Source organism: Mobula hypostoma, chromosome 31 (assembly GCF_963921235.1).
Source record: "Mobula hypostoma chromosome 31, sMobHyp1.1, whole genome shotgun sequence".
NCBI lineage: Eukaryota > Metazoa > Chordata > Chondrichthyes > Myliobatiformes > Myliobatidae > Mobula > Mobula hypostoma.
In genome coordinates, this window is record NC_086127.1 from 2,347,946 (window position 1) to 2,363,983 (window position 16,038).

At 43.8% G+C, this 16,038-nt stretch overlaps 1 protein-coding gene across 7 annotated transcripts in view; it reads left to right on the forward strand.

Annotated features, from left to right (window-relative positions):
• LOC134339998 (myb-like protein X) overlaps positions 1-15,284 on the forward strand; it is a 57,260-nt gene extending 41,976 nt beyond the window's left edge. For 6 of the 7 annotated variants that reach the window (XM_063036853.1, XM_063036855.1, XM_063036857.1 and 3 more), the window contains 2 exons: positions 12,942-13,211; positions 15,145-15,284. In XM_063036853.1, the coding sequence (XP_062892923.1) occupies positions 12,942-13,148 (207 nt within the window). In that variant the 3' untranslated portion in view covers positions 13,149-13,211; positions 15,145-15,284. Of the gene's footprint in view, positions 1-404; positions 575-12,941; positions 13,212-15,144 lie in introns of those variants that run through there. The other variant, XM_063036856.1, reaches the window with a different exon arrangement.
• Positions 15,285-16,038: the final 754 nt, after the last annotated feature.

Below are 16,038 nucleotides of genomic sequence, written 5' to 3' on the forward strand. Positions count from 1 at the left end.
CAGCCTTGTATCCCATTTGCCAATCAACTTTCAAGTTCTTGGCTCCATCCCACCAGCTCCTGTCTTCTCCTAACATTTCGGATATCCCACTTCCCTTCCCACTTTCAAATCCTCGACTTTCTCCTCTTTCAGTTTGTCCTGTCGAGGGGTCTCGACCTGAAACAACGACTGTCCCTCTTCCTATAGATGCTGCCTGGTCTGCAGCGTTACACGAGCTTTTTGTGGGTGTTGTTTGAATTTCCAGCATCTGCAGACTTGCTCGTGTTTTTCTAATTTCAGTCAATGTTTGTTTCATACATTTCGATCTGAAGATTCTGCTGAATCTCGCAGCCGCAGAGACGAGTGAACAGCATTCGGCCAAAATAACTGACATGAAATTCTAATTTCATCTCTATCTTTTAAAGAATACGCTGGCTCACTTCAAGAAATTACCCTGAAAACATCAGAAGAAAATGAGCAATACCAGAAGGTCCAAGGTCAATCTGATAATGATTCCAAGCCGAAGCTGGATGCTGATGAAGACGAGGGCCAAATCTCGGCCACTGACCGTGCTACAGAATGTGAAAGAGCTACCGCCAATAAAGCTGATGCAATTCAACCATCCTTAATATCAGAAACGGAGATGAAAAGCCCTGAAGTGAGCAGAAGTGGAAATGGTAAGGTGTATTGTTACAATCTGCTGCCAAAAACATGCGTAGTGGAAATAATACGTAGGCAAATGTGTTAACTGTTCTCTGCAGAGCTGGGAATAGCTACTGTATCTCTACAAATATATTGATGAGCTCTAAATCAATATATTTATTCTAATTATGTTAAAAAAAATACCAGAAGAGCAACACACAAGATGCTGGAGAATCAAAACGGAACGCAGTAAACCGTGACCCTCCCTCGGGACACCATTCCAAATCTCGCGAGAGAACGAAAATTCTGTTGGTGCATTACAAACAGTACAGCGCACTTCTGAACAGATTGTAAAGCTCTCCTTGGTGGGTGTGCTCGAATTGAAGATATAACGACATCGTGTTTATGTTCGTGTTATAACGGACATGTATAAGGCTTAACTAGATGCCGAGTTCTCTCGTAGGTTAGTTAACAAGAATGATATAGTAACCAGATAAGAGTATGCATCTGAAAGGTAGTTTCCAACATTTGTGCGATTACCCTCGGATCAGAATCTCCACAGTGGGTCAGCAAGCAGGCAGATTTGATGTCCGATATGTTTGTCGAATGAGCAATGTGAACCTGCAGAATAGTTCGGCTAGCCGGTGTCCGAAGGACCAAACATCTTCAAGCTGTGGAATACTGGTTCGATACCTGCTGGATATATAACGGATTAAAAAATTGAAACTAAAGAGTTTGATCCCGACAAATTGCCTAGTCTTGTCATTTATTCGCGACCGGCAGCTTGGCAGGGCTGTGCTGGTCGACCAATTTTTAGAGTTACGATATAGCTCTCAGTTGTCTGAGCTGCAAGTCAGTATCGTCGCAACAATAGCCGCTGCCTAACGAAAGGCAATTTAAGCATTCTAACGCAGCATAAGTACGGAAATGAGATGGAGTAGGGTGGGCAAGTATGTGCGGGGTATGGAAAGACGTTTTTATGGGTGGAAAGAGGCTTGTGACACTGGAGGAGAAATAGCTCTCAATGTACTCACGTCATGATCTCTGCAGACATCACAGTAGGCGGCTATGGCTGGGTTTCCGTGCTCGGGGAGCATCTGCAACACAAGCCCCGTACCACAGTTGGCTCCAGGTCGTGCTCTACCTGGAGCCCACGAGATGAGAGGCTGTACTTGATCTAGTATTGGGCAATGAACCAGATCATATGACAGGTCTCTCAGTGGGAGAGCATTTTGGAGATGGTGATTAGAATCATAATCAGAATCACAGTCAGGTTTATTATCAACGGCCTGTGAGCTGAAAATTGTTAACTTAGCAGCAGCAGTTGAATGCAATTATCCTTTCTATCTCCTTTACCAAGCACTGGAGAAGGATATAAGCAGAGAATTCGGCAAAACGTTTAATTCGACAAGTGGAAATATGATGATTTTAGGCTGGAACCGTCAAGCCAAACCTGGGTGTAGATATTCTCAGGGAAATATACGGAGAAATGTGGTAAATCTTCATGGTATATTTGCGTGAGTTTCTGCATGGTATGTTCCAATAAGACAAGGAAAGGATGGTAGGGTACTGGAACGCTGATGAAAAAGGGCTGTTGAAAGCCTGGTGAAGAATAAAAGAAATGTTTACGAAAGGTTAAAAAAAAACTAGATAACGATAGAGATCTAGAAAATCAAAGGCGAACAGGAATGAGAATAAGAATGAAATTAGAAGAGCCCTGAGAAATTCTTGGCGAGCAGGACTGAGAACAAACGCCATGGAAGTCTATACATATGTGAAGAGCAAGAGGAATAGCTGTGAGAGAATAGGACCAATCAAGTGTGACAGCGGATAAGTGTGTTTGAAACCGGAGGAGGTACTTCAGGAATACTTTGCTTCAGAGTTCACTACGTAAAAGGTACCTGGCGATTATAGGGATGACTTCCAGCGGACTGAAAAGCTTGAGCATGTAGACATTAATATCGAAGATGTGTTCAAATATTTGGTAAGCATCAAGTTGGATAGGTCACTGGAAACGGACTCCACATATTCGAGGGAACTTTTGAGGCGAGAGAAGTGACTGTTGAGCTGCTGGCAATGGTACTTCTATCTTCAACGATAACGGAAGAGGTTCCGCAGGGTTGGAGAGTTGCTGATGTTATTCCCTTTTTCAGGAAATGGAGTAGAGATAGCCCAGGAACTTATAGACCAATGGAGAAGAGGAAGGATTTATGAACATTTGGAGAAACCTACAAATGTAATATGTTTAGGATACTTCAAAAGCAGGTCGAGCCTTACGAGCCTGATTGAATATTTTGAGGATGTGACTAAACACACTGATGGAGGTAGAGCAGTAGATGCAGTGTATATGTATTTCAGCAAGTCATTTGATAAGGTACCCCATGCAAGGTTTATTGAGAATGTAAGGAAGCATGGGATCCAGGGGACATTGCTTTATGGATCCAGAGCTGGCTCTCCCACAGAAAGCAAAGAATGTTTGTCGATGGCTCAGATTCGGCATGGAGGCCGATGACAAGTGATGAGCCTCAGCGATCTGTTCTGGGACCACATCACTTCGTAATTTTTACAAATGACCTGGATGAGGAAGTGGAGGGACGGGATAGTAAATTTGCTGATGACACAAAGGTTGGGAGTGTTGTGGATAGCGTGGAGGGTTGTCATTGGTTATAACGGGATATCAATAGGATGCAAACCTCGGTTTAAAAGTGGCCGAAGTAGTTCAAATCAACACGTGTAAGGTGGTAAAATATGATGGCAGAATATAGTAGTATGTTAAGACTCTTAGCAGTGTGGTGGGTCAGAGGGATCATTTGTTCCGAGTCCGTAGGACATTCAAAGTTGCTGCGCAGGTTGACTATGTGGTTAAGAAGGCATACGGTGTATTGGTCTTCATCAACAGTGGCAGTGAGTTCAAAAGCCGAACGGTAATGCTATATCTCTGAAAGACTCTGGTCAGACCCCACTCTGGAGTTCTGTACACAGTTCTGGTCACCTCACCACAGGAAGGATGTGAAAATTATAGAAAGGGGGCAGAGAGGTTTTACAAGGATGGTACCTCGATTTGGGATCATGCCCTATGAACTTAGGTGGCGTGAACTTAGCCTTTTTTCCTTGCAGCAAAGGAGAATGAGTGGTAATCTCATAGAGGTGTATAAGACAATGAGAGGCACCGATCAGGGATGAAATGGCTAAAACTAGAGGGTACAGCTTTAAGGCCAGACCAAATAAAGAGGAGATGCCAGGGGTAGGATTCAGACACACATATTCGTGCGTGAGTGGAAGGGGATGCCGGTGACTCTGGTGGAGGCGAATACAATAGCGTCTTCTGAAAGCCTCCTTGATCGGTACTTGGGCCTTGGGAAAATAGATTGATATGGGCCACCCTGGGTAAGTTCGGCACAGCATTGTGGGCCGAAGGACCAGTATTGTAATTTAGGTTTCCTACGTTGCTATGGTTCTATGGAAGCAAAATTTGGTATGCTTCAAAGTAGATATGAAGTATTTCTTTGCAGACTATAAACTTATGTTGGAAGTTGATTTTATTAATTTAGAATTTTTCTTCCAACTGGCAATCAGATTCCAGCGATATGCTTCATTATATTATGTGAATAATCGTAAACAATTCCCCTCCAGAAATTTATGAAAACTTTGACACAGTCCATAAAATTCCATCTAATGATTGGGAAGAAGTGCAACCAGGCCAGGTGACCGCAGTGATACCATGAGGAATTCAGAGCAAAAGTAGAGCGCTGATGAAAGTCAAGCTGAATTTCTTCCAGCAACTAGCTAACAGCCTGACAGCGAATTCGAAGATGTCGTAACAAATAAACTGTCAGACGATCAACCAGTGACTTTACCAGAATCAGAGTTTCTGCATTCCGGTTTACGGTCCGGTTCATCGATGCTATTCCGTGTTTTCTTCTTTTCCCTTGTTCCATTGGGTGCCTTAATTGAGGCACCTGATTCTCGTTTTTGGCAGGTACAGAACTACCTCTGCAAACCAAGGATTTCCTGCTGGACCGTTCCCTTGCCCTCCCCCTTCTTAAATCCTGACAGTTTCCTCGGCGGTTTCCTCAACAGTCTCCTCGGCAGTCACTTCGGCAAAGATCCTCTGCAGTCATCACGGCACTGAGTCCAAGAAACGGTCCCGACCCTGCGTTCAAGAAAGGGTCCCGGCCCTGCGTCCCTGATAGCGCCCCGGCTCTGCGTCCTAGAAGGGTCCCGGCCCTGCGTCCCTGATAGCGCCCCGGCTCTGCGTCCTAGAAGGGTCCCGGCCCAGCGTCCTAGACGGGTCTCGGCTCCGTACCAGGAACCTAATCAAGCCGAGTCCAAGAACCGAGCTAAACCTCCTGCAAGAACCATGCCTTGTACCGGAGTTCGCGCAGCCCAGGAGAACCTCGCCCAGCACAGAGCTATCTCGCCCAATGGAGAGTACCTCGCCCAGCCCGGTTCTGGAGATTGCTCGTCTTTTACTGGAGATCCCTCGTCCTGTGCTGGAGTTCCCCGTCCTGTGATGGAGTTCCTTCGTCCTGTGCTGGAGTTCTCTCGTCCAGTCCAGGAGTTCTGTCGTCAGTCTAGGAGTCTCTCGTCCACGCGAATTCTTAGAACCTCGTTTTACCTAATCCTAATCCAAGATCCTCGTCCTGTCCAAGTCAAGAGTTTATGTTCTCGTCCTGTCCATGTGCCTCGTCCTGTGCAGGAGTTCCATGTTCAGTCCTCTAGACACGTACAGTCCTGTAGCCACGTCTGTCCTCGCCTAGATCCGGGATCCGAACCCGAGTCAAGACCCAGGTTTCTCGTCGCTGTACAGTGTCTGGCTCCGAGCCCAGGCTCCTAGTTCCAAGTTCCTTGTCCTTTTCCCGATTTCCTAGTTCTAGTTCTAGACCAGGCCCAGTGGCATTGTTTCATCCAGGGCCTGTGTCCATGTCCAACGTCGTTTCTTCCTGACTCCTCTTGCTTTCTTGATAAACCTTGTCCTTTTTCCAGTACTTCAGTGTCTATGTCTTGCATCTGGGTCCGCTTCCAGTCACGCGCCGCCCCTCGTATGACACAGGGTTGTAAAGAAGGCGTTTGGCATCCTGGCATTCATAAATCAAGGTATTGAGTATAAGAGTTGGGATGCTGTGATGAGGTTATGTAAGACATTGGTGAGGCCAAATTTGGAGTACTGTGTGCAGTTCCGGTCACCTAACTATAGGAAGGATATCAATAAGATTGAAAGAGTGCAGAGATCTACTAGGATGTGCCGGGTCCTCAGGAGCTGAGTTACAGGGAAAGATTGAACAGGTAAAGACTTTATTCCTTGGAGCGTAGAAGAATGGGGGTGTGGGATTTGATAGAGGTTTACAAAATTATGAGGGGTATAGGCAGAGTAAATGCGAGTAGGCCGAATTAGATTAGGAGAGATAAATACGAGAGGACGTGGCATTAGGATGACAGGGGAAAGGTTTAAGGGGAACATTAAAAGGAACTTCTTCACTCAGAAAGTGGTGGGAGTGTGTAAAGAGCTGCCATCTGACATGGTAAATGCGGGCTCACTCTTAAGTTGTAAGAATAAATTGGATAAGTTCATGGATGGGAGCGGTCTGGAGAATTATGGACTGGGTGCCGGTCAATGGGACTAGCGGAATAAAGTTTCGGCGTAGACCAGAAGGGTCGAATGCCCTGTTTTCTGTGTTGTAGCCTCTTATGGTTCTATGGTTCCAATAAAAGTGGTGGAGGTCAAGTTGAAGATTTGAAGACCAAGAAAACTTTCCGAGAGAACTGCTCGTAGCATTGCTAGGAAGGCAAATCGAAACCCCTGTTTGATTTCAAAAGACCTTCAGGAAGATTTAGCAGACTCTGGAGTGATGGTGCACTGTTCTACTGTGCAGCGACATCTGCATAAATATGACCTAAATGAAAGAGACATCAGGAGAAAACTTTTCCTGCGTCCTCACCACAAAATTCAGCATCAGAAGTTTGCAAAGGAAAATTTAAAGAAGCCTGATGCATTTTTGGAAACAAGTCCTGCGGACTGATGAAGTTAAAATTGAACTTTTCGACCGCAATGAGTAAAGGAATGCTTGGAGAAAAAAGTGTTTAGAATTTCATGAAAGGAACAACTCTCCAACTGTTAAGCACGAAGCTCCTAGTTCCAAGTTCGTTGTCCTGGTCTCGCTTTCGTAGTCTTAGACCCAGTACAGGCTCCGTATCCTTGTCTCGTTCAGGGCCTGTGTCCATGACCAGCGCCGTTTCTTCCTGAGCCCCCTTGTTTTCTTGATGAACTTCATCCTGTTCCTAGTACTTCAGTGCCGATGTCTTCCATTCGGGTCCGCTCCTTAAACGCCCCCTTGCGACAGTTTCAAGGTTAGGAAAAAATGCCAAGATAAAATGGTGAGGCTTGTTTCGTATATCCTCCTGTTAAATAAAATTCTACCAAGCTTAGTTAATAGAGAGCTTTATCGTTCACATCTAAAAACTCTGGAAATGACTCAGAGCTCACAAAAGACATATTTCTGTGCTCAAAATAAACAAGTATTCACAATATAATTTTTGAAATTCAAAGTACATTTACTATCCAACTGCGTATGTACTATATAAAAAAAACAAGATTTGTCTTCCCACAGCAGCCACGAAACAAAGTAAACCAAACCCACAATGCGTAAAATTAAAAAAAAAGCTAATCGCGTGAAAACTGGGGGGGGGGGGGGGGCCCCAGGAACTAGCGAAAATCTTAGAATATAAAACATAAACATAGAAACATAGAAAATAGGTGCATGAGTAGGCCATTCGCCCCTTCGAGCCTGCACCGCCATTTATTATGATCATGGCTGATCATCCAACTCAGAACCCAGCCTTCCCTCCATACCCCCTGACCCCTGTAGCCACAAGGGCCATATCTAACTCCCTCTTAAACATAGCCAATGAACTGGCCTCAACAGTTTGCTGTGGCAGAGAATTCCACAGATTCACCACTCTCTGTGTGAAGAAGTTTTTCCTAATCTCGGTCCTAAAAGGCTTCCCCTCTATCCTCAAACTGTGACCCCTCGTTCTGGACCTCCCCAACATCGGGAACAATCTTCCCGCATCTAGCCTGTCCAATCCCTTTAGGATCTTATACGTTTCAATCAGATCCCCCCTCAATCTTCTAAATTCCAACGAGTACAAGCCCAGTTCATCCAGTCTTTCTTCATATGAAAGACCTGCCATCCCAGGAATCAATCTGGTGAACCTTCTTTGTACTCCCTGTATGGCAAAGATGTCTTTCCTCAGATTAGGGGACCAAAACTGCACACAATACTCCAGGTGTGGTCTCACCAAGGCCTTGTACAACTGCAGTTGTACCTCCCTGCCCCTGTACTCGAATCGAATATTGTGCATTAGATCACATCGCTGATTTACTGACACGTTTTAATTCCACACGGTGGAGAAAATTCCGTCGCTCCGTTTTTCACACCTGTCTTTGTCAATGTCCTGAATAAAGGGAAGCTCACATCCACATATGCGCTGTGCAGGCGGCACGACATCCTGCAAACTGCTGCGATTTAGGGTAGTACAGTTTCCATACCAGGCAGTGATGCAGCAAGTGAGGATGTTCATTGCATTTGGTGGCACGTACCAAACTTCTTCAACCGTCTGATCTGCAACAGTCACCGTTGTGCCTTTTTCAACACACAGCCGATTTGTACAGACCGCGTGACATCCTCGGTGATGTTTGTGCCCAAGAACCTAAGGCTCTTCACCCTCTCAACCCCAGATCGGTTCATGTCAGTTAGCGATGAGTCTGACTCCATTCCTCCTGCAGTCCAAAACCAACTCCTTTATTTTGGCGACATTGAGGGAAAAGTTGTTTTCTTGACACCACTGTATCGGGGCGATGAGTTTTTCTCTGTCGGCTGCCTCATTGCTATTTGTGATTCGGCCAATCGGTGTAGTGTCATCAGCAAATTTAATTAGCAGTTTAATGCTACGGATTATGCCACAGTCATGGATATACCGAGAGTGAGGGAGGGCTCATATACACATTCAGCTCATTAGACATCTGCTAACAGCTGCGTGACGCAATGGTGCGAAGGCCACATTTCATAACTAAATATATCCAGGTCGGTATGATTTGACGGTCAACAAATCAGGAGCGTCGTGACGTTCCGACTTAAGAAACATCGATTTAAGTGAATCATCTGTAAATATTGTCCATGCACAATTATCCACGGGAAAGAAATGACAGATCATGTAATCCATAAAATTGTAAAGTTTGTTTCTTAATTTCAGCTGCATGAAAAAGTTATAAAGATAAATTAAATAAAGAAAAGAAAGGAGTAAATGAAAGACACCATAACCGTTAAATAAATCTAAATGCGTACACGGCCAGTCATGTTCGTCTCGTCCTGAAGCTGTGTATAACAATAACTCACTGTGCTGAATTCTTATCATGCTGACCGGTAGAGCTTCCCTTCTTGGGCTCCTTCGTCTCGCAAAGCTCCGCTTGCGCTCGAGTCTTCCTGTTGAATTTCTCGATCTTCTCTTTATCGCATCTCCCACCAAAAGGCAGAGAAAAAGACTACTGTCTTTCGTAAAACTCTTCCTCACAGCCCTCTCGAAACTTCTCCCAAATCACAAAATCTTGACCGGCTTACTCACATTCCTATATGGACAGCATGTGTCCTTACCTTAGTCGAAGCCAAAACACAGTTTCCAACATGGCACATTGCTTTTACAGAAAACTACTGATATAAAATAGCTCACAGCATAGTATAAGAAATCATAATCAGGGAGTCACATTAAGTAGCATCAACTGCGGTTTAGCTGCTAGTACTCAGCTACCATATAAAGTTTAGAAAATTAAGCTAGTGCTCTTATTTTTTTTATGGTAACGGACGCCTTTGGTATTCGTTATATCTCAAAATATTGTATTTAAACATATAATAATAAATTGAATGCATTGGATCCCAAAATCAACCAAATAAAGTGAAATGCAGTTGTAAAAAAATGTATATTAAAAGACAAAATATTTGAAGGAAATACTCACTTTCAGTTAATTTTATTGAACATAATGATGTATTTTCGTCCATATCCTAGATCACGGGGACCATCAGATCTATCCATGGACTAGGGAAAGATCAGTGGTCCCTAAGATAGTAACCCCTGACTTAAAATATCAGGCAGCTGTCTATTTTTCGGGCCGACCCCTCCTTCGGACACAAGGGACAGGGAAAGGATGGTACGGTACAGGTCATGGACTACAAAGGCTGTTGAAACTCTGGTGAAGAAGAACAGAAAAGCTTACGAAACGTTCAAACAACTAGATACTGATGTAGATGAAAAAAGTTATAAGGCTAGCGCGGAGATGAAGAACAAAATTAGGAGAGCCAGCAGTGGCCATGAGAAGGTCTTGTCAGGCAGGATTAAATAAACCCAAAGGCATTCTACAAGTATTGAGAAAGTAAAGAGGCATGGGATACAAGGGAACATTGCTTTGTTGCAGTGTCTAGCACTAAGATAACAAAGAGTAGCTAAAGACAGGTCATAACCTGCGTAGAGGTCGGTGATCATAGGTGTGCCTCAGGGATCTGTTCTGGGACCGCTACTCTTCGTGATTTTTTATAAATAATCTGGATGAGGAAGTGGAGAGGTGTGATAGTAAATTTGATGACGACACAAAGGTTGGGGTATTGCTGTAGTGTGCTGGGCTCTCAGAGGTTACAGCGGTGCATTGATATGATGCAATAGTGGGCTGAGAAGTGGCAGTTGGAGTTCAACCCAGATAAGTGTGAGGTGGCTCAATTTGGCAGGTCAAATATGATGGAGGAGTATAGCATTAATGGTAAGACTCTTGGCAGTGTGAAGGGTCAGCGGGATCATGCGGTCTGAGTCCTTAGGACACACAAAGCTGCTACACAGGTTGACTCTGTGGTTCAGCACGCATGTGGTGCATTCATCAATCGTGGGATTGAGTTTAAGAGCCAAGAGGTAAAGTTGCAACTATATAGGACCCTAGATAGACCCCACTTGGAGTACTGTACTCTATCATCTATCAAGGGATTGAACTTAAGAGCCGAAAGGCAATGTTGCAGCCAGATAGCACAAATATGGGATTCCACTTGAGTGCAGTGTTCAGTTCTGTTCACCCCACTACAGGAAGGATGTAGAAACCATAGAGGATGCAGAGAAAATTTACAAAGGTGTTGCCTAGACTGCGGAGCATGCCCTACGGGAATAGGTTGCGTGAACTTAGTCTCTTCTCCTTGGAGCGATGGAGGATGAGAGGTGACTTGATAGAGGTGTATAAGATGATGAGAGGCATTGATCGTTTGGATATATAGAGTCGTTTTCCCAGGCATGAAATGGATAACACGAGAAAACACTGCTTTAAGGTGCTTGGAAGTAGGTACAGAGGGGATGTCAGGGGTAACTTATTCCAAATAGAGTGGTGAGTGCACGACATTTTCTGACAGCGACGGTGGTGGAGGCGAATAGAATATACATATATTTTTTTTTAAGAGGCTTGCGGATCGGTACGAGGAGCTTAGAAAAATAGAGGGCTATGGATAACCGCACGTGATTTCTAAAGTAATTACATGTTCGGCACAGCATTGTCGACCGAAGAGTGTGTCTAGTGCTGTAGGTTCTTCTATGTGTCGATAGTTCTATGTAAGCAGAATTTTGTATGCTTCGAAGTTGATACAGAAGGATTAACGTCTGTTGTATTTGATTTGATGAATTTTTAAAAATTCTCTTCTAACTGGCAACCCAGACTTCAGCGAAATGTTTCATTACCTTGTGAATATAATCATTAGAATTTTCCCTCCAGAAATAGATGAAAATGCTGACACATTCCATAAAATTCCACCGGATGATCGCGAAGATAGTGGGTCATGGCAATTGTTACACGGTGAATCCGAGAGAGATGCAGAGCAAAACTCAAGCTGCATTTCTCACAGCAATTAACCAACGGTTTGACATAAAATTTGAAGATATCATAACAAATAACCTGTATGAAAATCAGCCAGTGACTTTACCAGAATCAGAGTTACACGGTTCGGAAAGAATGACAAGAGAAAATGTTGAGAGTTGTTTCGTTATATCCTTCTGTGAATGAAATGTCTGCCAAGGTTAATTAACACAGAACTTTATCGTTCGTACCGTATTGCTCTGGAAATGACTGAAATCTCACAGTAGACAATTCGCTGCGTTCAAAATAAACAAGTAATCACAAGCAACACACATGAAAGTTGCTGGTGAACGCAGCAGGCCAAGCAGCATCTATAGGAAGAGGCGCAGTCGAAGTTTCAGGCCGAGACCCTTCGTCAGGACCAACTGAAGGAAGAGTGAGTAAGGGATTTGAAAGCTGGAGGGGGAGGGGGAGATCCAAAATGATAGGAGAAGACAGGAGGGGGAGGGATAGAGCCGAGAATTGTACAGGTGATAGGCAAAAGGGGATACGAGAGGATCATGGGGCAGGAGGTCCGGGAAGAAAGACAAGTGGGGGGGGGACCCAGAGGATGGGCAAGAGGTATATTCAGAGGGACAGAGGGAGAAAAAGGAGAGTGAGAGAAAGAATGTGTGCATAAAAATGAGTAACAGGTGGAGTACGAGGGTAATCACAATGTAGTTTTCGGAATTCAAAGTGCATTTAGTGTCAAAATATCTGTGTAGTAAACCCTGACATTTGTCTTCCCACAACAGCCGCGGAACAAAGTAAATCAAACTCTAAAGCGTTACAAAAAAAAAGCATCAAAACGGGTAAACAAAACTAGCGAAAAACTCAGATTATATATCAGCAAAACATAAAGACATGAAATATATAGCCATTCTGAAAACAAAACACTCTTTCCTTGGCTACAGGCAGAAATGTGTGCTTGCAGGTGGAACCATAATTGTAAGAATCCTGCTTTAGTGACTATTGCGCATTATATCACATCATTGATTTACCGATAAGTTTTAATTTCCACGTGGTGCTGTCATTGGAATTGAAGCACTGATGTAACATTAGAGAACGCCCACGGTTCGCATTTTAACGAGAGTGTGCACAAAAGGAAAAAAAAAATAACGGACGGCCTATTGGGTGATATATATTGAAATTCGTGCTTATAGTAGGTGGGAATATAGTAGATATAAAATGTGGAGAAAAAAACACGACGATTCTGTTTAGGTTAATATTTTATGCAGAGTGGACGTGTGTCATGTGGCCTCGATTGCAACCGTGTTGATTCAGTAATTCTCGTGAATTTTTTTTCATATAATTCAAACTGAAAATTGTCTTCAATCTCGCAACCACAGGGACGAGTGAACAACATTCTTCAACAATAACTCACCTGAAACACTAATTTCCCCTGCAGAGTTTAAAGAATATGCTGGTTCGTGTCAAGAAACTATCCATGAAGATTCAAAAGGTAATGAACAACACGAGGAAGACCGCAGTCAATCTGATAATGATTCCAAGCAAAAGCTGGATGCTGATCAAGACCAGCCCAAATCACAGCCATGGACTGAGCATCAGCCTGCTACAGAAAGTGAAAAAGACATCGCCAATAAATCTGATATAGTTCAATCATCGTCAACACCAGGAACCGAGATGCAAAGCCCCAAAGAAAGCATAGTCGGAAGTGGTAAGAGTTTCTGTTACAATATGCTGCAAAGATAATGCGCATTAGCGATGATGCATAGAAACGTGTTCGCTGTGCTCTGCAGCGCTAGGACAGGCTTTCATTTTACTGCAGATGTATTGGTGAGCTCTAAAAAAACATAAGCAATTTACCATTTCGTATATTTTAAATATACTTAGCCAAAGAAACACACACACAATGCTGGAGGAACTCTGCAGACCAGGCAGCACCTAATAAAAAGAGTAAACCGTCTACTCCTTCAGGAGACCAGGGGCAGGGAAAAGTTGGAAGGGTACAGGAACCATTCTGGGCAAAGGCTGTTGAAAGCCTAGAGAAGAAGGAAAGAAAAGCATAGGAAAGGTTCAAAGAACTAGATAATGATAGAGATCTAGGAAATTATAAGGCAAGCAGGAGGGATCTGAGAAATGAAATTAGGAGAGCCAGAAGGGGCCATGAGAATACCTTGTCAGACAGGATTAGGGAAACCCAAAGGCATTTAGTAGCATGTGAAGAGCAAGTGGATACAACGCGAGAGAAAAGTAGCAATCAGGTGTGACAGTGGAAAAGTGTTTATGGAACCGGAGGAGATAGCAGAGATACATAATAAAGAGTTTGCCTCAGTTTTCACTGAGGAAAAGGTTCTTGGGGATTGCAGGTATAACTTACAGCGGACTAAAAAGCTTGAGCATGTAGATATTAAGGACGTGCATGCACTGTAGATGTTGAAAAGCGTCACGTTCTATATGTCACCGGGAACAGAGAGAATGTACCCCAGCTACTGTGGGGAAGTGGGGAAAGAGATTGCTGAGCCCCTGCTGATGATCTTGGCATCATCAATGAGGATGGGAGAGGTTCCAGAGGATTAGAGGTTTGCGGATATGTTGCTCCATTATTCAAGAAAGGGGTAGATATAGCCCACGAATTTAGAAACCAATGAGTCTTATTCAGTAGTTGGTAAGTTGATGGAGAATATCTTGAGAGGCAGGATTTATAAACATTTGGAGAGGCATTATATGATCAGGATTAGTCAGCATGTCTTTGTCAAAGGCAGTTCGTGCCTTACGAGCCTGATTGAATTTTCTGAGGTTATGACTGGACACACTGATGAATGTAGAGAAGAAGAATAAATATGTATGGATTTCAGCAAGGCACATGATAAGGTACCCCATGCCAGGCTTATTGCGAATGTAAGAAGGCATGGGATACAAGGGGACGTTGTTTTGCGGATGTAGAACTGCCTTTGCCCTCAGAAGGAAAAGAGTGGTTGTAGACGGGTCATATTCTGCATGGGGTTCGGTGACCAGTGGGGTGCTCAGGGATCTGTTCGGGACCCCTACACTTTCTGATTTTTATCAATGATCTGAATGTGGAAGTGGAGGGAGGAGTTAGTAAACTTGCTGATGACACAAAGGCTGGGGGTGTTGTAGATAGTATGAATAGCTGTCGTAGGTTACAGCGGTACATTGATAGGATGCAAAACTGGGCTGAGTAGTGGTAGATGCAGGTCAACACTGTTAAGTGTGAGGTGGTTTATTTTGGTATGCCTAATAAGATGGCAGCAGATTGCATTAATGGTAAGACTCTTGTCAGTGAGCAGGATCTGAGTGATCTTTGGGTCCGAGTCCATAGGAGACTCAAAGCTGCCGTGCAGGTTGACTGTCGCTAAGCAGGCATACGAAGCATTGCCCTTTTCAAACATGGTATTGAGTTTAAGAGCCGGGAGGTAATGCTGCAGCTATAGCGGAACCTGGTCAGATTCCACTTGGAGTACTGTGCTCAATTCTGTTCGCCTCACTACAAGAAAGATGTGGAAACCATAGAAAGGGTGCAGAAGATATTTAGAAGGATGCTGCCTGGATTGGGGAGCATGCCCCACGAGACGAGTGAACAACGTTCTTGAACCATAACTAACCTAAAATTGCAATGTCCTCTCCAGAGTTTAAAGAATACGCTGGCTCACCTCAAGAAATTATCCATGAGGCATTAAATAAAAATGAACACCACCAAGCAGACGGCAGTCAATCTGCTATTTGCTTCAAGCAAAAGCTGGATGCTGATCAAGACCAGCCCAAATCACAGCCATGGACTGAGCAACAGACTGCTACCGAAAGTGAAAAAGACATCGCTAATAAATCTGATAAAGTACAACCATCGTCAACACGAGGAGAGGAGATGCAAAGCCCCGCAGAGAACATAGTCGGAAATGGTAAGGGTTTTTCTCCGAACGTCCTGAAATAATCCGTCTCAAGGATAATACATAGAAACTGTGTTCGCCGTACTCTTCAGCACTAGGACGAGCATTCATATTACCAAAGATATGTTGATGAGCTCGATATAAACATAAGCAATTAATTTTGTTAAGAACTTTATTTAGCTGAAGAAACACACACAAAATGTTGGAGGAACTCTTCAGGTCAGGCAGCACCTAATGAAAAGAGTAAACTGTGTACACTTTGGGGCCGTGAACCTCCTTCAGGACACCAGGGACAGCGGAAGGTTGGGAGGGCGCAGGAACCATGGTGTATAAAGGCTGATGAAAATCTAGAGAAGAAGAAAAGAAAAGCCTACGAAAGGTTCAAAAAACTAGATATTGATGCAGATCTAGAAAATTGTAAGGCTAGCAGGAAGGATTTAAAGAATGAAATAAGGAGAGCCAGAAGGTGCCATGACAATGCCTTGGCAGACAGGGTTAAGGAAATCCTTTGGAATATTACAAGTATGTGAAGAGCAAGAGGATAAGATGTCAGATAATAGGACCAATCAAGCGTGACAGTGGAAAAGTGTGTATGGAACTGGAGGAGATATCAGAGGTACTTAATGAACACCTTGC